The 10,886-nt window shown below is 49.1% G+C and overlaps 1 protein-coding gene across 2 annotated transcripts; it reads right to left on the reverse strand.

The window, feature by feature from the left end:
• Positions 1-2,352: 2,352 nt before the first annotated feature.
• Positions 2,353-10,886, reverse strand: ACKR3 (atypical chemokine receptor 3). Of its 2 annotated transcripts, none has more exons than XM_085307460.1 (2): positions 10,827-10,886; positions 2,353-4,295 (listed from the first exon to the last, which is right to left on the reverse strand). In XM_085307460.1, the coding sequence occupies exon 2, from the start codon at positions 4,266-4,268 to the stop codon at positions 3,174-3,176; it is 1,095 nt and encodes a 364-aa protein (XP_085163586.1). In that variant the 5' UTR covers positions 4,269-4,295; positions 10,827-10,886; the 3' UTR covers positions 2,353-3,173. The 2 variants fall into 2 exon arrangements, with proteins under 2 accessions (XP_085163586.1, XP_085163587.1); XM_085307461.1 differs by lacking the exon at positions 10,827-10,886 and adding an exon at positions 4,601-5,470.

Here is a 10,886-nt window from a genome sequence, read left to right on the forward strand (position 1 = left end):
TGGAGGGGGTAGCAGAACCTTGCAAAGACTGTCTCCAAAAATGAGCAAGTGAACATGTCTATTGCCTGGAAAGGCCCTCCTTGGCTGTAGCAAGCTGGTTTCTGAGGAGTCCGCCTGGGAAGCTGCTCATTGAGTTATGACTTCCTTAACGTTATGCACATGAAAGGCAACGTGTGAGTTCTGCCTCTGTGCTGGAAGACACCAGATGCTCAAGCAAAACGGGAGGAGTCTTGGCCGCCCTCATCAGTCTTACAAGGCTTCTAGGGAATTCAGAGATGCCTCTCCAGTGTGGGAGTCACAGCACCCATGAGACTGCTGCCCACCCAGGAAGGCCCTCCRGTAACACAGAGCCACAGCAGCACCTTAAGGCTTGGGAAGATGTGGTGTGGGGGAGTATTTCTCCCACAGCAGGTTTGACCTCCCTCCCTTTCCCCTTTCTCCCTGCAGCAATGTGACCACAAAACATTACRGCAGGTCACATTCTTTCTGTCTGAACTAATCTAATAAGATATCACAGTTTTTCCCCTTCTAGACCTCTCTGTTTGATCCCACTGGTACTGCTCCCTGGAGAGCACCTCCCTTGGGCAGATTCGTACACCTTTCCCATACCCAAGTGCCGATGAGCAGGGTGACCTTGTGTCACAGCTCTGCCTGCCCTTTCAAGGGCTGAGGAGACAAGCAGGGTGGTTAGCCTCAGGCCTTCCCTTTTGAGGAGCTGGAGAGGACCCAAGCCTGCTATGCTACAGCTGCTTATCGCAAGGGTCACGGTCTCAACTTTCACCCAGCCTCCCAGCCCAACCCTGCTTTTGGAAAAGGYATCACTCTTCTCTGATTCAACTCTCCACGGAAGAGGCCTAGAGGCTTTGTCTGTCTGGCCTATGCAACAGGCCTGCAGGACCTCCCTGACACTCAACACTAACTGGAATCTCCAGAACTGAGGCTCCATTGCAAAGTAGCCAACTGCAGAAAAAAGGAAGTTGAGAACTTCTGAAATAGAGGCTCCAAGCCAACTCAAATCTCCAAACTGGCCACAGCATCGCATGCAAACATACTACCCTGAGACGGGATTTCAGTTGAGTTATGTTGCTATAAACATCTGCGTGGAAACATATTGCCTGCACTCCTCAGCACAACAGAGCGGGATGATGAAAAGCAGTAACCAGCACTGACTGTGAGGACTCAAGGACCCTGGGATGGGTCTGGGGCCAGGCAAGGCAACGGACATATTTCTCAGCATTAACAGAGTGCCTCCAATTTTAATTATCAGCATGAAGAAGCACTTTCTTTAAAGCACTGTAAGAAAGGCTTACGGGAATCTCAGAAGTCAAATAAGCATCTTTTCTAGGAAGTGTCTGCACAGAGCTGTATAGCAACATTGTTTTAAATACGCTGGCAGACCRGCAAAAGCCCTTCTCTGCAACAGGCTCCTCCAACACGAGATGCTTTTTAAAAACACCTTTGCAGCTCTGGCAATCATTTATTTTTTATTTTTCAGATCTTCTTTTGAGACAACCGTAACATCACAGACAGAAAAAGGCAAACTATATTCATTCCAAAAACTGTTTGGTTGTTGGGATTTCAGAGGGATGAGGGCACGTTGTGTTTGTAACAGGAACCTAAGTGTAATCTTCACAGCAAAGCAGTTATCACTGTGCAGGAGTTGCAAAGACACAAAACAGCAATAGCAAGTCAGCGTCAGGCTGTGAGACATCACTGATCTAACACCAGTTACCTTGTCCGGGGACGAAGATGACCACAACACAAGTGCTTCACTGGCTTAAAGAAGATCTACTTCAAATGCACAGCACCAGCTGAATCTTGCCCCGTGCTTTGACGATACRACATTGCAAATTCAGTGCAAACCATAGCAAAGAGAGGAATAGACAAAAATGGATTTAACGCTTTTAGGACTGYTCACCTCTGAATACCATCACAAGTAAAAACTACAAAGGACTGAATACAGATTAGACCAAACCTCCTTACCATTTGTGTGCACCCGTTTTTTTGTTCCCGGTGTTGATGCCTAAGCYGGAGACACGACCTTTCATCCTTCCCAACAGCTTTTACCTTAAAAATCCATCGGCTTTACCTTCCCAGACCATGCTCACTCAAGCCATTCTCGCACAGACCCATTCCTCCCACCTCTTCCCCCTCATACCACTCACTAGTCTCATCTCACGTGCCACATTCAGTGCTTTTGTGCCTGCCATCGACATAGACGGTGAAAGCGCAACCAACAACTGACCTGTTCACTGCTACATCAAAGGAAGGACAGAATGCAGCCCTGTGTTTTCTTCTTTTTRACTTTTTTCTGAGGAGAGGGTGGGACACAGCTTAAATCACTAGCATATATAGTTTTTCCAGCTCTTTATTTTACAAAAATAACTTACAAATAGAGACAACTCTCAGAAGTAATATCATTCATTCTGCATATATGGATACAGCTTTGTGAAGCACGATGTAGGAGTTAACAACTCTTACAATACTGTTAATTTTAACATGACAGTAACTATTCTACAATAAACACATTTTATGCTCCAGACATGGGTACAACCACCATATGGAGCTATGGTCAATAAAGTGTGCCAGCCAAGGAGGATGCACAGAAGAGAGCACTTCCATACTGTATTTATCGCCATCCTCTTACCTAGGACAGTTAAAACCAAACAGCAATCTAACACTCAGACTACAACACTCTGAATACACTCATCAGCAATATTCTTCAAATACATGATAAAAATATATTTTAACTTTCAAATACAATTGTATAAGGTACACCAATTGCCAGAAAATAAAGTCTTGAGCTTTTAAATACAACACACTATATATATAACATATACAATGAGACCAAGAGGGAATCTACACATGGAAGAAAAAGCTTATCTTGCAAATGCATGTTATCTACGGTACACAATGGCTTCGTTTGCTAGAAAGTTTCTTCCATTTATTTGCATAGCAGTGTTGAGAAGTCCAGACTGAGCTAGCAGGAGATAAAACAAAACACACCAACAAAATGCTTGGTTTTGGTACCACTTCCATTTAGCGCCCGATTCCACTCTTAAATTAGTTTGCTATTTCTCTTTTGTAGGCTGTAACTCATGCCCCGTTCATAACAAGCACAGAGAAAAGAAAAAAAGAGATTAAGTCAAAGCAGTGTCTTTATGGAATTGCAGTCATTTGGTATTTTGCTCCAGAGCAGAGTACTCTGCTTCTGACACTCTGGAAGCATCAATAAGTTTAGTGAGACCAGTTTTGGCCGAGTACTTGAAAATAAAAGCTTTCATGAGCTCATATCTGTAGTTGCGGTTAATGAAGCTGTACAGGATGGGGTTGACGCAGCAATGGACTAGAGAGAAGCACTGAGTGATGTGAAGAGTGGCATACAGGAAGTTCTCCATTTGACAACTGAAGGGTATGAAATGAAGACTATAGAAGATGTCAAGAAGGACAGCTGCGTGGTAAGGTAGCCAGCAGACAAGAAACACAACAACATAGGAGAAAATGATCTTCCCATTGCTCTTCCTCTCTTGGTCACTGGAGGCAGAGATGCTCTTCGCAAGGAGGAAGTAAAAGAGAGCAATGATGGGAAAAGGGATAAGGAAGCCCAACACAACGGAGATGAGCTCCATGCCAATCAGCCACTCTTTAAAGCTCTCTTCTGGATACACGGGACGGCAGTAGGTTTCATTGTTGGAAGCGACAGTCTTAAGATAATAGGTGTCTGGGAGAGAGGCACTGAAGGCCAGAAGCCACACTAAGATGCAGATGCAGCGGCGTATTATCTTCTTCTTGCGATTACTGGAATTGGTGAAATAGGCAACGGAGAGATAACGGTCCACACTCATACATGCCAGGAAGAAGATGCTTCCGTATAAGTTGATGGAAAATATGAGGTGAGTTATCTTGCACGTAATTTCTCCCATGTGCCACTGGTTATGCTGGACAAGGGAGACAACCCAAACTGGAAGGGTGATGACGACACACAGATCAGCAATAGCCAAGTTAAAGATGTAGAGGTGGGTTTCATAGCCAGTCATTTTGGCTTGGAGATTGACCCACACCACAACAGAGTTGGCCACCAGCCCTATGACAAAGATAAAAATGTAGAAGAAGGACAGGGTGTAGAGTAGGGCGCTCTTGTTAAGTGTGCCGGGGCATGCCGTTGTATCGACTGTGATGCAGTCACCATTGTGGCACGTCCAGTTGATCTCTGTGAAGTTGGCCATTTCCAGAAAATCAAGGACGGAAGCCAAATCAAGGGCACTCATGTTCACTTAGTTCAGAATTCAAGTGACCTACAGACAAAATAGAATCAGAAGAAAAGACCTGAGTTAGCAGCGATATTTCTATCTCCGATCTGTGTAACAGCACGTGCATGCAATCTGCCAAGAGGACTCCAAACATCGGACGCGCTGTTTTGGTGATGCTGTATTCCTGTAAAGAACTTTCCATTAAAGAGATCTACGGAGAAAAAAAACACCACCACCAACAGCAAATGAAAAGACACATAACAAAACTCATCTGGGCAACAAGAGAGATACAACATTAGCTTTCTGTGCTTTTTTTTTTATTATTATTATTATTACAGCTCATGCCTTACATCATCAGGTTGGCTATCGTCCTCGCGTGTGAAATCCGCAAAGTACACCGTGGCCAAATAAACATCAGGCAACTAAATCCATCTTCTCCAGCATAAATGATACTATCGCTTTCAGCAGGGGAATCTTTAAGCCGTTTTATCTGCACTCCTTCAAGCATAGTAGAATCAATCTGGTTGATACACAGTACCGTAAAACATTTACCACAAGCTCTGGTAAGCATCTTGTCAAGTCCAGCTCCAGCTGCATTCAGCAGACATGGGGAACTAAGGGGCTTTGTACCCTTGTCCAATTTCAAATTGAAATCCTGCTCCATCCTCCTCCCGCCCCAATTCTACTTTACAAAGCGTCCCCTGTGTTTAACGATTATCACATAGCACTGCAAAAAATCAGAGCCTGACTGCTGAGTATATCTGCTGKGTTTAAGTTTTCTTTTTAAGATGAGATTTTATTTACAAAATACTCCCCCATCACAGCTGGCTCAACACAAACCACTTCTCCTCCTCCCCTTCTTTTTTAAATCTGCTTTCCTGCCTCTTCAACTCCTGTTTCCATTGGCAGACAGTGGACAAAGCAAAGGGCTACTTGTTTCATTCCCTGCCAGCAGAAGGAAGGGCCCCAAAAGGAGGACAGGGCTCGCACAAAACCCAAAAGCCTGACTGTTAATTACCATTGTGCTTTTGGGGAGGTGTAAAAGGCCCCCTCTCCCCGCTGGGATCCTCCCCCACCGTGGGGCCTACGATGCCACCCACAGCAGCACCTCGCCACTCTCGGGGGCCCCTATTCAGCACCTGCCATCTTGGCCCAAGAATGGCATGCTTCAGCCAAGCTAAGAACTTCTGGAGCTGAAAATCTGCGCGGCTACAGCCCGGAGCAAGAGGCAGGCTGGTAGCAGCGCTACATCCCTGGACACGCGGTATCCAACACCAAGGGGTCACACCTCCACTTCAGCTGAGCTCCTGTTTCAGCATTGAAAGACCCGACCCATTTTCCCCAAAGTAACACACAGTGTTCTGCAATCCAACTGGATGCTCCAGCTAAAGCAAAGGAAGAGCAAGGCTCCCAGCCCATCACAGGGAGCGCTACCTTGGTCCAGCAATTTTGGACCAATGAGCCTGGCACGGGCTCGTTCCACCTGCAGATCTCAGAATAGCCTTGAGAACTGCAAAAAACATATCCGCAGCTCCAGGAACTGCACAGCAGCTGCCTCTCTTCCAACACAGGCAGTTGAACAAACTAGCACAGATATTGCAGCGCTCTGTCAGTCTTTCCCTTCTCCTAGCTCAGTTATTCCAAGTAGTTCTTCTCCTAATCTGCTGTCTGGCCACTGGAACGGTTATTACAAGGAGGACAGTCTGAGCAAGCCATCAAGGGATACCATATGCAAGGGATCTGTCAGGAAGAGCATTCCTCACTCATTGCCCTTGTTAGCAGACAGTTTCAGTTTGCATTTCTCTTTTCTCTTCCCCTCCTTAGGGTATAAAATTCTTTGGACACTTCTAACATCCTGAACTGTGGCCAGGAACCTTGTTCTTCTCCACTCCCCTAACACAGCCCATCCAATTAGAGGCAAACCGTACAACTCATATCGTCCTTCCACTTTCTGCTTCTGCCCTGGGGGGCAATGTTGATTTGAGCAAATAAATGGCTGGAGTGTGCCAAGCCAAGAAAAGCACAAGGGAAGTACTTACATGGCTGTCTGTACTCCTGAATGTCCTCAATCCCACGATCTCTCCTCCCTAAAGAATCTCTTGGGTGCACTGCAAGTTTCAGCAGGGCTTGCAGGGCTGCCTACATCAAGGAAACTCGTACGGAAAACTCTGCTGCCCTCAGATTTCATCACGCTGCCGACTTCTCCACTGCAAACTGTTGGAGCATGAAGGAGACGGCAAAACAAGGAACAGTTTATGCGTGTTTCTGCACTAAGCATCCTCTTCTTGCATCCCATGGGGGACAGGCTACTGGGCCATGCAAACCTCTGCTCTGCCCAGCCTAGACACAATCTTCTGCTGCCTCTGGCAGGCTCAAACTTCAGAAAAGGGCCATTCGTTTACACAGCACCTCTCAGTGCACCATTTACATAATTGGCTCTTCCCAGAGCTCCAACCCTTCCTGCCTGCCACAGTACAGGCTTTGCCAAAGACACAAGCTAAGGAAGAGAAGGGAGATAAGGGGTGGCGGAAGATTACAGAAGAGGATTCAAGGTCCTATTGTCCCCACAGAGGGGAAGTCGGTGGCACTAACAGTGGGGAGGGACACGCATACATCCAAGAAAGATCAAATCTCTCCACAAACAGGGCCCAAATTGGCCCCATGAGGAGATCTAGCTTATCGTTTCAAATTCATACAGCCTTCCAGGCTTTCATCCTGCTGGAAGGCTGAAAAGCAAGGTTGAGAATCAAACCAAATTAACCACCTATTTTACTAAGACTACCGCACCTCGCCTCTTGCTTCAATAGAGTCGAAGCAACGCTAGCTTCTCCCCCCATAAACGCAGAGCAGAAAAAACAGACGTGCCAAGGAACAAGTGAGTAGATGGTGACAACTAACAAAAACCTAAAGGCTCTTATTTAGAAAGCTGCCTCCCCCCTCACCCGCTGCTGGTTTCCATCAGATCTGGGCATGGCCCACACTATGCTATTTAAATCCAGACTCAGGTGCAACCTGCCCTGCCTAGTGCAACGAAGAGGGTGTCACTTGTGATGTTCCCAAGAAGGAACTCCAGCAACAGAGCACACCACCCTGCGTGGAGATCAGAGATTGCGCATGTGCTCGTCCCACTGCCCCCAGCGCTGTCTACAACGTAGGAGACAGCACAGCAAGGAGGCAGAGGCCTCCTTTTTGTCCAGCAGCCTGATCCATGCAGCTAACTGAAAACCCTGCAGAACATACGATCAGACCCCTGGCCAACATCACAGCAGCAGCAGACCTGCATCAGAGGGAGAGAGAGGATTAATCCATCAGCAGAGATAAAAAAAAAAGAACTTTACACGGCAGCATGCAGTAACCCCCGTTCCCCTGGGTACAGGAGGACAGCTCAGGGTGTTTCTTGATGGAGTTTCACCCCAACAAACTTTGGAGGGCTACATCTGAGCTAGTCACCAGTCTCCCCCTATAGCCAACAGAGAGAAACGGGAATCTCTAAAAGTCATCTGATTCAAGTTCAGACTCTGCCTAAAGATACCCCACTGACTAAAGAGGAGCCCAGAGAGTAACATCTGTCTGACTTCACATAGATGAATCTCCCTCTCGTAACGAGGGCCACCAACCTCAGGAGGAGGAAGAGCAATTAAACTCATCTCTATGCAGAACATAAGGACAGATCCTGCCTCTGCAGAGTTGCAGGCCACCTTCAAACTCCCTGAAACATGCACTTGATGCGGGCACAGCAGGAGGGCTCTCAAACTCAGAAGTGACAGTACGCTGCCCTCATCCAGCTCCTTGGGATGCGTGCTTAAGCCCAGGTTCTCCACCGTCTGGAGGACCAACGACCATTTTTACCAACCCTCCTATGTGCACACACCTCAGGACAGGCCCCTCAGCTAGAACAACTGACCCCACTCCTCTTTCCACTCCGTGCACTCCACCTACAAGCCAGGCACCAAAGGCAGCCAAAAGCCCTGCTTGCTGTCTGAGGTCATCGGCACTGATAAAAATCACACTAGTCAGCCCAAGGAGGCTAAACTGCTCAGTTAAAACAAGACAGCCTTAAATGTGTGTCTGCCACAGCCCTGCACAGGGCTCTCAACCTGAATCTTCCTACCAGGACTGCAGCCCAGGGGCTGCACTCAAACAGGAGCATGGTGTTTGCASAGGAAACACAGCAAGTCCCCAGGTTTTCATCACAGGCCTGTCCTTGGCGAGCGGGCTGCAAGCAAAAGGGGAATCTGCTCCCTGCTCGCCATCATTTGGGCTCCAAACATTACAGCTGCAGCTGACACTAAGCATACAGCCACGGCAGCCCACCTCCAAGACCGAGTTCCCCCCCCTTCCTGCTGACAGCATGTCTCCTGTTCTTCAGTCACTCAGTTTAAAGCTCAGCTCCTGGAGACATGTGATCACAAGTCTTTTCTCCTCATCCTCACTGTACACGTCTTTTGAGGCCACTCAGCTGAGGGGAGAAGTGCAGCAACATGAGAGCCTGGAGGGCCCTAGGCACCCCCTGGGAAGGCCTTCCAACTTGAAAGGGAAACGAGTTCTTTTCACTTCTGGAGAGCCCAATTCAAGCTAACTACCAGGACAGGGCTGCGACCACCCCCTGCCAGACCTCTGCTGCATCCTGTAACTGAGAAGAAACTCGGCTCTGACTGGCTGCGTGGTGTCAGACCACCGACGACAACCGGGAGGCAGCAAGAGCGAGCAGTGCGACGCGGAGGCAGCAACAGGGTGGCAGAAAACCCCTGGATGCTGGGGACTCACACCGAACGGCATGCTGCGGCCACCTGCTTGGAGCACCGTGGCTGCCCGGCCCGGGACAGCGGCTCAGAGAGAGCAACGTCTTCCCGGCTGCTCGCTAATTAACCACCCTGGGGAATCTTACTGAACGCAGATGATGCCTAGCCCAAGCCTTAGCCTGCCTCCATCCCTCCGCTCTCCGCGTGGGTCCACCGGTGCGCACGTGCATCCATCCGCCTGGCTCTGCCTGCGTGCCTGCGTCCTTTCGCATCCCCAGCGCAGCAATAAAATCTGAAACTGATACGGCCTCCCAGGCTCAAAGCCGTAATGGGGGGAGGAGCTGCCGCCACGGCTATATTCAGAGATTACAGCATTAGGAGGCCAGGCTGTCTATAGTCTGGGATTAGCTGTTGTAACCTGAGCTCTGATTCCCACCCAGATTAGTCAGGAGGCATGGGGGGGAGAGCAATGGACAAACTCAGATTTTTTTATTCCTAAAAATATACTTAGTGCTCTCTATAGACAGCCAAATAACCTATAAACTTGTGAAGAGAGCTAAAATTACATTTTGTGTCAGCTGCATACAATGCTCTTGCACGCTACCACCCACCCCTTCAGCCGGCCAGCACGTGTGCTGGGGCCGCTCCGCACCATGTCTGCATCGGCATGCAAGAGTCAAAGCAGGAAGGAAAAGGGCTGCCACCTGAAATACTTCTCTGGGCACTCAGAGAGCTTATGAGAGCCAACGCAACCTGCAATATTCAGCTCTCCCTGTATCTCAGGCATCAGACACTACTCCCACCTGCAGCCCACTTCCAAATCTCCCCTTCCCCACTGCTGATCCAGAACCTATGGAAAAAAATAATTTAGCAATAACACACACAAAAAAAACCCAAGTGCAAATATCCCCCAGGTGCATTCACACATGAGAGCAACACAGGGCCGTGTGATATTTTTCAAGCCCTCAACACTTCTGGCAGCTTCTCAGCACCCTCTTCTTCACCACTTCACAAGCCCAGTGGAAAAGGTAGGACCCCTCCGAGCCACCCACTCTGCTTTTGGACCCGTCTGCAAGCATCTCAGCAGCACAGGCAAACTAGCTTTTCTCCTTCCCTACAAGGGGAGAAAATAARCTGTGCCAGGAGAGCCAGGATCACTACTCCACTTGGCCCAGGAGGGACAGCCTCCTCCCAGCCAGCCCTCTCTGTCAACAGAGCCACCACCGTGCACAGCTTGACCCTTTCCGAGGCACAGGACCAGCTTGGTTCTCCTGGCTCCAGGAAGCGGGCAGCAAGGCCCCGTCCAAACTATTTGGCACCCACACCTAACTGACCCTCCTATTCAGGAAGGTTTTGCAAGATCGAGTCCAGCACGTTTAAACCATCTTCTGCGGTTCTGAATTGCAAAACCGAGAAACAAGCACACTGCACAGCTCTCCATCGCACCCAGGTGCGCTAGGGAAAAAAAAAAAAAAAAAAAAAGAGAGAGAGAGAGAGAAGCTCCCAGAGGGGACCGCATCCACTCTGGATTTTGCAGCTGATAACGCGGGGCAGGCATGGCTTGGAGGCACACGGCAGCAGCCGACCGCAAAAGCAGGTGGAGCACAAGTCTCTCCTCCTTCCGAGAGCCCTGCAAGCACGCCGCCACCGCCACCACCTCCACCGGCCTCCGCAGCCGCGGTTCTGCGAGCCCAGGCCCAAACCTCGCCACGGGGGGGAGCGGGGGGTAAAGAAAAAAATAAATAAAATAAGTAACAATAAAACAGGAGGGGTGCGAGAGAGGCCGCGCTCGGCTCGGCCCCCGCGCAGCGAGCCCCGGCGGCGGCGCTCTTACCTCCCGCAGCCCGGCGGCCTCGCAGCAAGTGAGCAGCGCGGCGGCGGCCGCCTCGGCCCT

The sequence above is a fragment of the Rhea americana genome, unplaced genomic scaffold (genome assembly GCF_003343005.1).
Source record: "Rhea americana isolate MKP2758 unplaced genomic scaffold, rheAme1 scaffold_259, whole genome shotgun sequence".
Classification (NCBI taxonomy): Eukaryota; Metazoa; Chordata; class Aves; order Rheiformes; family Rheidae; genus Rhea; species Rhea americana.

Excerpts from the sequence above, each read along its gene's own strand:
- ACKR3 (XM_085307460.1), bottom strand. The coding sequence starts at position 4,268 with ATGAGTGCCCTTGATTTGGCTTCCGTCCTTGATTTTCTGGAAATGGCC.